Genomic DNA, 14,546 nt, shown 5'->3' with positions numbered 1-14,546 from the left:
GGTCTTTTCCATCGTTTGTGTTTCTTGCCTAGAGAAGTTCCTTTAGCAGTTGTTGTAGAGCTGGTTTGGTGGTGCTGAACTCTCTCAGCTTTTCCTTGTCTGTAAAGGTTTTAATTTCTCCATCAAATCTGAATGAGATCCTTGCTGGGTAGAGTAATCTTGGTTGCAGGTTTTCCTCCTTCATCACTTTCAATATGTCCTGCCACTCCCTTCTGGCTTGCAGCGTTTCTGCTGAAAGATCAGCTGTTAACCTTATGGGGATTCCCTTGTGTGTTATTTGTTGTTTTTCCCTTGCTGCTTTTAATAGGTTTTCTTTGTATTTAATTTTTGACAGTTTGATTAATATGTGTCTTGGCGTATTTCTCCTTGGATTTATCCTGTATGGGACTCTCTGTGCTTCCTGGACTTGATTAACTATTTCCTTTCCCATATTAGGGAAGTTTTCAACTATAATCTCTTCAAATATTTTCTCAGTCCCTTTCTTTTTCTCTTCTTCTTCTGGAACCCCTATAATTCGAATGTTGGTGCGTTTAATGTTGTCCCAGAGGTCTCTGAGACTGTCTTCAGTTCTTTTCATTCTTTTTTTCTTTATTCCGCTCTGCAGTAGTTATTTCCACTATTTTATCTTCCAGATCACTTATCCATTCTTCTGCCTCAGTTATTCTGCTATTGATCCCATCTAGAGTGTTTTTAATTTCATTTATTGTGTTGTTCATCATTGTTTGTTTCATCTTTAGTTCTTCTAAGTCCCTGTTAAATGTTTTTTGCATTTTGTCCATTCTATTTCCAAGATTTGGGATCATCTTTACTATCATTATTCTGAATTGTTTTTCAGGTAGACTGCCTATTTCCTCTTCATTTGTTAGGTCTGGTGGGTTTTTATCTTGCTCCTTCATCTTCTGTGTGTTTTTCTGTCTTCTCATTTTGCTTATCTTACTGTGTTTGGGGTCTCCCTTTTGCAGGCTGCAGGTTTGTAGTTCCTGTTGTTTTTGGTGTCTGTCCCCAGTGGCTCAGGTTGGTTCAGTGGGTTGTGTCGGCTTCCTGGTGGAGGGTACTAGTGCCTGTGTTCTGGTGGGTGAGGCTGGTCTTGTCTTTCTGGTGGGCAGGTCCACGTCTGGTGGTGTGTTTTCAGGTGTCTGTGGACTTATTATGATTTTAGGCAACCTCTCTGCTAATGGGTGGGGTTGTGTTCCTGTCTTGCTAGTTGTTTGGCATAGGATGTCCAGCACTGTAGCTTGCTGGTCATTGAGTGAAGCTGGATGCTGGCGTTGAGATGGAGATCTCTGGGAGATTTTTGCCGTTTGATATTATGTGGAGCTGGGAGGTCTCTTGTGGACCAGTGTCCTGAAGTTGGCTCTCCCACCTCAGAGGCACAGCATTGACTCCTGGCTGCAGCACCAAGAGCCTTTCATCCACACGGCTCAGAATAAAAGGGAGAAAAAGTAGAAAGAAAGAATTTGTAGAAGTAGAAAGAAAGAAAGAAAGGAGGGAGGGAGGGAGGGAGGAAGGAAGGAAAGAGGGAAGGAAGGAAAAAAGAAAGAAGATAAAGTAACATAAAGTAGATAAAATATAATAAAGTTATTAAAATAAAAAATAATATTAAGAGAAAAAAATTTAAAAAACAAAAGACGGATGGATAGAACCCTAGGACAAATGGTGGAAGCAAAGCTATACAGACAAAATCTCACACAGAAGCATACACATATACACTCACAAAAAGAGGAAAAGGGGAAAAAATCATAAATCTTGCTCTCAAAGTCCACCTCCTTAATTTGGGATGATTTGTTGTCTATTCATGTATTTCACAGATGCAGGTACATCAAGTTGATTGTGGAGCTTTAATCTGCTGCTTCTGAGGCTGCTGGGAGAGATTTCCCTTTCTCTTCTTTGTTCGCACATCTCCCAGGGCTCAGCTTTGGATTTGACCCCGCCTCTGCGTGTAGGTCGCTGGAGGGCGTCTGTTCTTCGCTCAGGCAGGATGGGGTTAAAGGAGCAGCTGATTCGGGGGCTCTGGCTCACTCAGGCTGGGGGGCGGGAGGGGTTCGGATGTGGGGCGGGCCTGTGGTGGCAGAGGCCGGCGTGACGTTGCACCAGCCTGAGGCGCGCCGTGTGTTCTCCCAGGCAAGTTGTCCCTGGATCATGGCACTCTGACAGTGGCTGCACAGGCTCCCCGGAAGGGGGTGTGGATAGTAACCTGTGCTCGCACACAGGCTTCTTGGTGGTGGCAGCAGCAGACTTACTGTCTCATGCCCGTCTCTGGGGTCCGTGCTTTTAGCCGCTGTTCGCGCCAGTCTCTGGAGCTCCTTTAAGCAGCGCTCTTAATCCCCTCTCCTCATGTACCAGGAAACAAAGAGGGAAGAAGTCTCTTGCCTCTTCGCAGGGTCCAGACTTTTCCCCGGACTCCCTCCCGGCTAGCCGTGGTGCACTAACCCCCTGCAGGCTGTGTTCACGCCGCCAACCCCAGCCCTCTCCTGGCGCTCCAACCGAATCCTGAGCCTCAACTCCCAGCCCCGCCCGCCCCGGCGGGTGAGCAGACAAGCCTCTCGGGCTGGTGAGTGCTGGTCGGCCCCGATCCTCTCCACTTTGCCCCCCGCACCCCTGTTGCTGTGCTCTCCTGCGTGGCTCCAAAGCTTTCCCCCTGCACCACCCGCAGTCTCCGCCCGTGAAGGGGCTTCCTAGCGTGTGGAAACCTTTCCTCCTTCACAGCTCCCTCCCACTGGTGCAGGTCCAGTCCCTATCCTTTTGTCTCTGTTTATTCTTTTTCTTTTGCCTTACCCAGGTACGTGGGGGGGTTTCTTGCCTTTTGGGAGGTCTGAGGTCTGCCAGTGTTCAGTAGGTGTTCTTTAGGAGTTGTTCCACGTGTAGATGTATTTCTGCTGTATCTGGCTTCTGAATAACTAGGCTTTAAAATGCTTAGGATCTGGACTCAACCTCAGCCAGTTTCTGATTAAAACTGAAGTGGCTCCTTTTTTTCTTGATTAGTCTTACTTTGGATATAATTTGTTCTTCTTTTTCTGGCTTCTTAAGAGACAAAGAGCATTAATTTTTAACCTTTTCTACTAGAAAACATTTAAAGCTATAAATTTTCTTCTAAGCACTGCTCTTTCTAAGCACCCTCTAAGCATCTTCTTAATGCTTATATTATGTACTTTTCAGTGTAGAGAGTATAATATAATCTGTATTATATTGTATTTTTGTTTTCCATCAGTTGAAAATAATTTCCAGTTTCCCTTATGGTATTGTTCTTTGACCCATGGGTTATTTAGAAGGATATGTTTAATTTCCACACATTTCTAGGTATCTTATTTTTATAGATATCTAATTTCATTTTGGTCAGAGAACATACTGTGTAAAATTGCAACATTGAGAGTTATTGACACTTATTTTATAGCCCAAGATATGCTTTCCCTTGGTGAATGTTTCATGTATACTTGAAAAGAATATTGGGTATAATATTCTATAAATGTCACTTCTGTGCTAATTGTGTCAAGATGGTTGATCGTGGTGAATCATGGCCCTTAAAAGATGTCCACGACCTAATCCCCAGAACCTGTGAGTATGTTACTTAATGTGCTAAAAGAAGCTTATAGATGGGAAGATTATCCTGGTGGGCTCAATAAAATCACAAGGGTCCTTATAAAAAGGAGTCAAGAAGGTTAAAGACAAGACGGAAATGGGACAATGAAAGCAGAGGCTGGATGATTGCACTGAAGATGGAGGCAAGGGGTACAAGCCAAGGAATGCTGGCAGCTTCTAGAAGCTGGAAAAAAGGAAACAGATTTTTCCCCTGAAGCCTCCAGAAGGGATGCAGCCAGCTAGCAACTTGATCTTAATGAAACTGATTTCAAACTTCTGGCCTTCAGAAGTGTGACGGAATAAATTTCTGTTGTTTTAAACCACCCAGTTTGTGGTAATTTGTTATCACAGCCTCGGAAAACTAATATAGAATGTGGTACCAGGAAGTATGGCATGCTGTTGTAACAGATACCTAAAAATGTGGAAGTGGATTTGGAATGGTAGAGGCTGGAAGAATATTAAGGCGCATGATTTTTCAAAAGCCTGGATTGCCTTGAACAGACTCTTAGTATTATAGAAATATAGATGATAAAGTCTGCAAGTGAGGGCTCAGGAGGAAATGAGGAACATTGTAGAGAAACCCTGTATAGTCTAAGAGAATACCTAAATCTTCATAAACTTTTGGTAGAAATACGGATAATTAAAAGCACTGTTGGTGAGGACTCAAAAGAGGAACATGTTATTGGAAATTGGGGAGGGGATGGGGTTCTTGTTACATAGTGGCAGGAAGCTTAGCTGAAATGTGACCTACAGTGATATGGAAAGCAGAATTTGTAAGTGATAAACTTGCATGTTTATTAGGCTGATGAGATTTTTGAGCAAAATGTTGAAGGTTTGGCTTGGTTTCTTGCTTCTTACAGTAAAATGTGAGAGAGAAGAGATAAATTGAAGGAGAAACTTTAGCAAAAAGGAACCAGGATTTGATTGGGGAAATTCTTAGCCTATCCAAAACTCATCAACTAGAAGAGCAACTTGGAAAATTGATTTATTTCTGGTCTTCACTCTTATTAGAAGTATAACAAAAGTAAAAGTTTCCTTGTTGAAGTCTAATGTTTATTCCTAAAATTTAGTATAATAGGAATAAAATGTTGTCTAAGTACTTAGGTATTTGTTTCTCCTTCTTTCCATTCAAGCTAGGAAGTTGATTTGTGCTGTCATTATTTTTATTTCTTTTGAAGTATTTTTTTAAATTCATTTTGGCAGAGTAACTGCAATCATGGTCATCTGCCATTGATATACATATAATTTAATATATGTTTTATCGTGTGTATGCAAGGATATTTTGAGAACACTTTCCAAGTGGAATTTTAACCTATCATCAATTTTGTTGGAAGAGCACAATTGGTAACCCTCCCCTCAACTGCTTTTTCCTCACCCAACTAACAGGTTGCAAATTCAGAGACTATGAATTTGGATAAGAATCCAGAGTCAGTTAATAGTCCAGAGGAAAGAAAAACTTCTGTGAACTCTGAACCTTCTAACCCTTCAGAAAAAGCAAGTGAAAAGATTAATTTGTCATGGGAACATAATGAGGCTGTTTCTGAAAGGTAGGCATTTCTATAAAAATGCATAAACTTATCTAAATATGTTTGTAAACACATATACTCAAGCATAAAATAGCTTAAAGCTTCATATTTATATGAATGCTATTTTTGTCCATTATGAAGAAATTGGTTCTCAAAAGCTTTTATTGTCATTTTAACTGTACTAAATAAAATTTTGAATTGGTTAGGTGATCAGGTTTTTCATTGTGATGCTTTCCATCTTTGGTATGGCAACTGGAGTGATCAACTGGATCACTCCAGTAGTTTCCTCTTCTACACATGGAAGAATCAAGGCCCTATGAAACAGTGGTTTTAAAGAATTACACAGAGGAGTAAGACTAGGAGAAAAGTGTCTAAAATTAGTTCCCTGAATGTGGAAGGTAGTATCATGATAACTTCAAACTATAGTGAATAGGTTAACTTATTTGTCTGATTGATCACAAAGCAGCTGAGACACCTAATCTCCAATCTAGCCTAATAGAAGATTTAGGGCTGATAGGGAAGAAATAGTTTAGTTTAACAAAGACGCTTGATTGGTGATCCTGGCCTGGATTGATGTTCAAGGATAGGGGGATGGGGACATTTTAATGAATTCTCTTGACTGGTGATTCTCAACAGTTTTGGAGCTTTATAATATTATTTATTCTTAACATTTCACTCCCTAAAATGTCCTATGGTTTTGCTTTTATATGTTAAATTATATGTCAGCTTTTAAAAAGAGGAAAATTTATAACTAAAAATAAGTGAATTAAATGATGGCCATTGTTTGGAGAACACCACTCTTTCCCCCAAATAACTATGCATACTCAAGGATGCTATAAAACAAAAGAGAAGCATTACAGATCGACACCATTTACAGGAGATTCTTGGTATTTGGGAATTCACATGCAGTTCTGGCTCTTCAGAAGAAACCCTAATATTCCATGATATTGAGGCCTGCATTTTAGTTTTGAGCCAGGAAGCTGCTGTGAAGAAGGCACTTATTTAGTTGACAAAGGAAAGAGTCACATTTCAGTGAGTGTTTGTTGTTACCACTTATTGATGCCTGTGCTGAAACTCAAAGTGACAAAAAAGAAAAATGCTGTTGATGGAAGTGAAAACACCGTTAAAGTAACATTTTATAGACTGATATGTTAACTTTATCAGTGGCTTATACGCATGATATGAACAATTCACCTCATGCTCTATAATGAAGGAAGAATGTGCAATTTATGAAACTGTTTCAGGCAGCACTGTCAGCCCATGGTGAGTGTGAGAATAGGTGTAACAATTGTGTAACTTGACCCTGATGGGTAGGTTCAGTGGTGAATTTTATAAAACATTTAAGAAAGAAACAATACCATTTTTAAACAAACTATCCCAAAGAATAAAAAAAGAGGGAATATTTTTCATTTTATGAGACTAGATGCTAAAATTTGGTATAACTCTGATACTTTGATAATAAAATCAATTTAAAAATTTTACAGAAATGGAAAATTACAGTTTACTTTTACCCACAAAATAGATGCAGATATCCTAAACAGAAACTAGTAAACCAAATTCAACAGTCTATAAAAGTTGAGTTTCTTCCAGGAATGCTGCAACATTGGTTTAACAATAGCAAGTCCACTTACATAATGTGCCAGGAGAAGAGTCATCATCAGCTCAAAATAGACGTAGGATTTTATAAAATACATGTTTATGACTAAAAAAAAATTCTTGGCAAACTTGGGATAGGAGGTACCTTCCTTAATTTGATAAAGAGTATCTATAAAAACTCTAAAACAAATCTGATAGTGAAATATTGGAAATATTCCCTTTGAGATAAAAATAGAAGGATGCCTGCTGTTAACCACTTTAAGGTTATACTGGATATCTTAGCTAATGCAAAAATGCAGAAAAACAAAAGAAAGAAAAATATAAAAGATTCAAAAAGAAGAAACAATAATATTACTATTCCTAGATGATTGGGGGTATATATGTAGGAAATCCAAAGGAATTTACAGATAAATTATTAGGATTAATAAGAGTTTAGCAAGATTGCTAAACTCAAACATATAAGAAATCAATTGTATTCCTATAAGATATAAAAAATTAGGAAATGAAAAATTTTTAAACATATTATAGTATTAAATGTATCAAGTACCTAGAAATACAATTAACGAGGCATGTAATAACTGAAGAAAATTACGAAACTTTGAGATATTGAAGAAGAATTCATTGGAGAAACGTACTATGTTTATGGTTTGGACAATACAATATTAAAAATGCTTTTACTTTTGTTCAAATTAATTTATAGAGGACAGTTTCAGTCAGTTTCCCAGTGTGTAATTTTACGGAACTTGACAAGCTGATTTCATTCGAAAATGTATATATAAATGCAATGGGTTAAGAGGCCAAGATACCCTTTAAGTAGAGAAACAGAATGGAAGGAATTTGCCATCAGATGTCAGGACATTATGAAACTGCAGTAATTAGGATAATGTGATATTGGCAAGTGCTAGACAACAGAGCTGTGTAACAGAGTCTGGAAACCTATACCTATATGTATTATGTGATTTGTGTTGGAGATTGTATGGCAGATCAATTGGGAAATGATTGACTTTAGTAAATTCATATTGCTGTTCATATTGTGAGAAATATAAAAGAAATTGGATCCCTGAGTCCAATCCCTGTACATCAATCTCAAGTGAATTAAAGAACTAAATATCTAAAGGAAAATTATGAAGCTTTTAGAAGGTAACATAAAATGTCTTCATGAACTTCGGATAAGGAAAGATATCTTCAGACACAAATACCCTTGCCATAAAAGAAAAAAAAAGATCAATTTTACCACATTAAAATTAGAAACTTCTTTTCTCAAAAGGCACTATAAAGATAGTGAGAAGACAGGCCATCAAGTGGGAGAAGATACTTGCAGCACATATAACCTATAGAGGACTAGTAACCAGAATATATATAAAGAACTTCCAACAAATCAATGAGTAAAAGCCAGATAATGCAAAAGAAAAATGGGCAAAAGACTTGTACATCTACTTCACAAAAGAGGAATTCTAAATGGCAAATAAACATATGAAAAGGTGCTCATCTTCACTAGTAATCAGGGAAATGCAAATTAAAACCACAATGAGATACCATTTCATATCAGGTAAGGAAAAGTAAAACATTTAAAAATCTGACAATACCAGGTATTGGTGAGGTTTTGAAATAAAAGGAATTGGTTTTAGTTAATATTTTGTTGGGTGAGTAAATTGGTATAGTACTTTAGAAAAAATTTGGCATTATCTAGAAATATTGAAGATCTGAATATCCTTTGACCTAGCAGTCCTATTCCTTGGTATATACCCTAGCTAGAGACATGTTCACATGTGCAATAGGACATATCTAGAGGAATGTTTATTAGCAGCATTTTCCATAATAGCCAAAAACCAGAAGGAGAAAAAGTCCATCTACAGCTGAAAAGAAAAATAATTGCTGTAAGTCCATACGGTAGAATTTTGTACATTAATGAAAGTGAAGGAACTACAGTCACATGTAACAGTATGTTACTCCCACAAAAAACATTATTGAAAGGCAGACACAAGGAATAGTATGATTCCATTCAAATGAAGTTCAAAAATAGCCAGCAAAAAGTACATTATTTATGAATTCAAAGCTAGATGGTAAATCTAAAGAGTAAAACAAGGGGATTAGTACCACAAATGCTATTTACGGAGGAGATTTATGATTCAGGATGGAGGCACGTGGGTTTCTGAAGTGCTGATAATTTAAAATGTATTTATCTGGGGCTTCCCTGGTGGCACAGTGGTTGAGGGTCTGCCTGCTGATGCAGGGGACACGGGTTCGTGACTGGGTCCGGGAAGATCCCACATGCCGCGGAGCGGCTGGGCCTGTGAGCCATGGCCGCTGGGCCTGCGCGTCTGGAGCCTGTGCTCCGCGGTGGGAGAGGCCACAGCAGTGAGAGGCCCCCGTACCGCAAAAAAAAAAAAAAAAAAAAAAAGGTTAAAATGTATTTATCTGAGTAGTGGCTACATGGATGCTAGCTTTATAATTATTTATTAAGCTGAACATGTATTTTTAATCCAATTTGAAAATAATTATTAATTGGAAAGTTTAGATTATGTTTAATGTAATCTTACTCATATATGTGGGCTCATAACTATAATCTTAATACTTGTTTTCTATTTGTTGCATTATTTTATGGTCCTTTTCCCTTATCTGTGTCTGTTTTTTTCTCTACTTATTTTAGCCTTCTTTTGGATTTCTTTTTCCCATTCCCCATTAGCTCATTAATTATACATCTTTCATTGTACCTTTTGAAGTTATCCTAAAGATCATGATATGGATTCTTGACTCTAACATTAGAGTCTAATATGAATTGCTACTTTTACCATTTTATAGGCAATGCTTGACCTTAGAACACTTTTAACTCCATTTAGTGCTCCCTCCCATTGTTTGTTTCATGCATTTAAGTTTTACATTATTTTAAATCTCATAAGACAATATCATTATTTTGTACAGTCATTCACTTAGAGTTACCCAAATACAGTTGTTGGCTCTTGAACAACAAGGGTTTGAACTACTCGAGTCTACTCGTATACATGGATTTTTTTTCAATAAATATAGTACCTATAAACAAATAATTTCTTTTTCACATTTTCTTTTCATTTTTGATGTCTAATGTTTGTAATACATATAACATCTATGGTATTTGTATCATTAGGACAATATTGATATAGGTACTGACAGACAATTCATCTTGTAAACAGACAGCATAAACTTATAGTATCAATAAATAGAGGACACTACTGCAACTGTATTTTCCTTATGATTTTCTTAATATTTTTTTCTACCTTTATTGTAAGAACACAGTATATAATATATATAACATACAAAGTATGTGTTAATCGACTGTTTATGTTAACAGTAAGCCTTCTAGCCAACAGTAGGCTATTACTAGTTTGGGGATGAGTCGAAAGTTATACTTGGATTTTCTGATGCCTTCATTGTGCAAGGGTCAAGTGTATTTACCCTTTCTGTTGCTCTTTATTTCTTCCTGTATTTCCATCTGGGATAATTTTTCATCTGCCTGAAGAATTCCATTTATTATTTATTTTAAAAATTCTGCTCAGGATAAACTTTGTTTTTATTTGTCTGGAAATAACTTCATTTTGTCTTTATTTTTAAAGGATATTTCAACATAGGTATTGAATTATAGGTTGGCAGTTATTTTTAGCACTTTCAAGATGTCATTACATTGTTTTCTGACTTCTATAATTTCTGTTGAAAAGTTAGATATCCATCTTCTTGTTCCTTCTTTGAGGATGGTGTCTATTTGTCTAGCTGCTTTCAAGATAGTCTACATATTTTTGGTTTTCATCAGTATATTCTATGATGCTGGCGGTGGGGGGGGATTAATTTATCCTAATTGGGGCTCATAGTTTTTCTTGAATCTGTGACTTCATGTCTTTCATTATCTTTGGAAAATTCTTGGCTATTATCTTTTTAGATATTGCTTCTGCACCATTCTGTCTCTTCTCCCCTTCTGGTATTCCAATTATACTCTTCTGTGTACACTCCATCTATTTTGTTCTCCATGCTTTTGTCTGGATAGTTTCTACAATTTTCTAGTTTATTCTCTCTTTAGCTGTATCCAAGTGGCTGTTAAACTCAGGTATTTAGTTCTTAGTTTCAGTTTTTTTAATTTTCCAGTCTCCTCTTTTCATTGGATCCATTTTCTCTCCATTATTATAACTCTAGAGAAATCCAGGAGGCTTTATAATTGTTTCTTCTGATACCCCAAGTGTTGAAGGAATTAGTGCCACTACTAACTTTCTATGTCTATAGTCATGGTTCGATTTAGAAGTTTAAGCATTTTCTTTTTAGAATGTGAAGAAAATGGGAAAGGCAGTAACAGCTGAGCTGAAGAAGCTCATAGAAGAGAAGGCCTGTGTACCAGAACACATATTTGATGAAGGAACTTGCTTAAATAGAAAGAAAATGCTTTCATATGCAATCTTTTCCAAAGAGGAAAAGTAAGCATCAAGGTCTAAGGCACCCAAGAACAGACCACTTCACCAGTGTTGATGGAATGAAACATTAATATTGTCTGAAAAATAAGTCTTGCATTGAATTTCATGTGAAGAAATGTTTACAGAGATACGAAGGAGAAAAAAGTAGTTACCAGCCATAGTATTATAAGAAATTTTCCACTGTTTTTCATGTGCTTCTTCCTACTCGTTATTAACACTTATTTAATCTCACATTTATGACATATCCCTCTTTAACAGATCAGGAAACCAAGTTTCCTGTCCCCCAAACACTGAGCTAGTAAATGGCAGAGCCAGGATTTAGACCTAGACAGTTTTGTCTCCAGATCCCATTATTGAACTATGTACTACATTATAACGTTACCTGGAGAATTTTAATTACTGATTTTAGACACAGAAGTTTTTCTCCAACGTAGAATACAAGTAGAAAAATAGGTGCATCTAGAAGACCACGAAAATCATCAGTGTCCTCAGTTTTCCTCCCAGGTATGGTTCATTAAAAAAAGAGCCATCATTGGAAGCAGTCAGTGGAACAGTTTCATGAAAGTTATGTATCATTAACTGCTTCTGGAATTCCAATCTTTAGTGTGTAGATGTATAAATGAATTTCTCAGGATAAGCATTAGCAGCTTTACGTACATACATACACAGACACATAATTTTTAAAATAAAGTTAATTGACCTATAATACCTACTGAAAACTGCACAAACAGTAAATGTATAGTTTGGTGAATTTTGACAAAGTAAACACATTTTGTAATTATCACCCAGATCAAAAAACAACACCAATGGCATCTGTTCTGCCTCATGCCAGTCACAAGTCCCACCCCTACCACACTGACTTCAGTAAACATCATCCTAACCTCTAACACCATAAGTTGTTTTCGTTTACTTTTCACCTTTATATAAATGGAATCATACTCAATGAACTCTTCGGTGTCTTGCCTCTTTTGCCCAACTTTATGTGTTAAGAGATTCATCCATGCTGTTGCTTAGCAACAATAATTTGATTATTCTCATTGCTATATAATGTCCATCATATGAATATACCACAGCTTATTCCATTCACAACTGTTGATGGACATCTGAGTTATTTGCAGATTGGGGAAATTATGATTAGTGCTGCTATGAACATTCCTTTACGTGTTTGTTGGTGAATATACATAGGTAAATTTCTGTTGGACCTTTGACTGGAAGTGGAATTGGTAGGTCATAGGATATGTGTATTTTCAGGCTTAATAGATACTACTAAATACCAAAGAAGTTGTATCAAGTTACACTCCCAATGAGAGTATATGAGGTTTTTCTTATTCTATATCCTTGTCAACACTTGGTATTATCTGCCTTTTTCACTTTAGCCACACTGGCATGTTTATAGCATCACATACAGGCATGCCTTGTTTCTTTGTGCTTTGCTTTATTTTGCTTCACAGATATTGTGGTTTTTTACAAATTGAAGGTTTATGGCAACCCTGCGTCAATTCTGTTGGCACCATTTTTCCAATAGCATTTGCTCACTTTGTGTCACAGTTTGGCAATTCTCACAATATTTTTTTTTCCTCACAATATTTCAGACTTTTCCATTACGATTTGTCATGGTGATCTGTGATCAGTGATCTTTGATGTCACTATTGTACTTTTTGGGGGTTGCCACAAACCACACCCATATAAGACAGCAACTTAATAAATGTGTGCATTCTGACTGTTCCACTGACCTCATCTGTCTCCTTTCCTCAGGCCTCCCTACTCCCTGAGACATAACAATATTGAAATTAGGCCAGTTAATAACCTTACAATGGTCTCTAAATGTTTAAGGGAAAGAAGACCTACATGTCTCTCACTTTAAGTCAAAAGCTAGAAATTAAGCTTAGTGAGGAGGGCATGTTGAAAGCTGAGACAGGCCAAAAGCTAGGCCTTTTGCACCAAATAGTTAGCCAAGTTGTGAATGCAAAGGAAAAGTTCTTGAAGGAAATTAAAAGTGCTACTCCAGAACACGTGAATGATAAGAAAGCGAAATAGCCTTATTATTGATATAGAGAAAGTTTAAGGTCAAATCAGCCACAGCATTCCCTTAAGCCAAAGCTTAATCCAGAGCAAGGCTCCAACTCTTCAATTCTGTGAAGGCTTAGAGTGATGAGGAAGAAGCTGCAGAAAAAAAAGTTTGCAGAGGTTGGTTCATGAGGTTTAAGGTAAGAAGTCATCTCTATAACATAAAAGTGCAATGTAACGCAGCAAATACTGATGTAGAAGCTGCAGCAAGCTATTCAGAAGATCTACCAAAGATAATTAATGAAAGTGGTTACATTAAACAAAAGATTTTCAGTGTAGAAGAAATAACCTTAAATAGCAAGAAGATACCATCTAGGACTTTCATAGCTACATAGAAGTCAATACCTGGCTTCAAACTTCAAAGAACAGGCTGACTCTCTTTTTGAGGGCTAGTGCAGCTGGTGACTTTTAGGTTGAAGCCAGTACTCATTTACCATTCCAAAAATCTTAGGGCCCTTAAGAATTATGCTAAATCTGCTTTGCCTGTGCTATATAAGTAGAACAACAATGCCTGGCTGACAGCATATCCAGGCTTGAATTACTGAATATTTTACTCAACTGAATGTTTGAGACCTACTGCTCAGAAAAAAGATTCCTCTCAAAATTTACTGCTCAAAGGGGGCTTCCCTGGTGGTGCAGTGGTTAAGAATCCGCCTGCCAGTGCAGGGGACACGGGTTCAATCCCTGGTCTGGGGAAGATCCCACATGCTGTGGAGCATCTAAGCTCGTGTCCCACAACTACTGAAGCCCGCGTGCCTAGAGCCCAGAGCCCGTGCTCCACAACAGAAGAAGCCACTGAAATGAGAAGACTGCACACTACAATGAAGAGTAGCCCCCGCTCACCACAACTAGAGAAAGCCCACGCACAGCAACAAAGACCCAATGCAGCCAAAAATAAATAAATTTAAGAAAAAAAATTACTGCTCATTGACAATGCACCTGGCCACCCAAGAACTCTGATGGAGATATACAATGAGATTATTGTTGTTTTCATGCCTGCTAACACAACATCCTTTCTGCAGCCCATGGGTCAAGTAATTTCAACTTTCAAGCTTATTATTTTAAGTACTTTGTAAAGCTGTTGCTGCCATAGATAGTGATTCCTTCAATGGATCTGAGCAAAGTAATTTGAAAACCTTCTGGAAAGGATTCACCATTCTAGATACATTAAGAACATTCATGGTTCATGGCAAGAGGTCAAAAGATCAACATTAACAGAAGTTTGGAAGAGGTTTACTCTAACCTTCATGGATGACTTTGAGAGGTTCAAGACTTCAGTGGAGGAAGTAACTGCAGATGTAGAAATAGCAAGAGAACTAGAATTAGAAGTGGAGCCTGAAGGTGACTG

General features: G+C 37.4%; 1 protein-coding gene across 7 annotated transcripts in view; it reads left to right on the top strand.

Annotated features, from left to right (window-relative positions):
• Positions 1 to 14,546, top strand: part of ATF7IP2 (activating transcription factor 7 interacting protein 2) — a 75,000-nt gene that overhangs the window by 24,863 nt on the left and 35,591 nt on the right. For all 7 annotated transcript variants that reach the window (XR_016387814.1, XM_022552183.3, XM_089896172.1 and 4 more), the window contains one exon: positions 4,963 to 5,123. Coding sequence is in view for 6 of the 7 variants with exons in the window: in XM_022552183.3 (XP_022407891.1) it covers positions 4,963 to 5,123 (161 nt within the window). In the remaining variant the exon portion in view is untranslated. The remainder of the gene's footprint in view (positions 1 to 4,962; positions 5,124 to 14,546) is intronic.

Source organism: Delphinapterus leucas, chromosome 15 (assembly GCF_059928025.1).
Source record: "Delphinapterus leucas isolate spDelLeu-1000000601 "Yukka" chromosome 15, BTC_Dleu_Yukka2, whole genome shotgun sequence".
Taxonomy (NCBI): Eukaryota; Metazoa; Chordata; class Mammalia; order Artiodactyla; family Monodontidae; genus Delphinapterus; species Delphinapterus leucas.
This window is presented reverse-complemented; position numbering and strand designations above follow the sequence as displayed.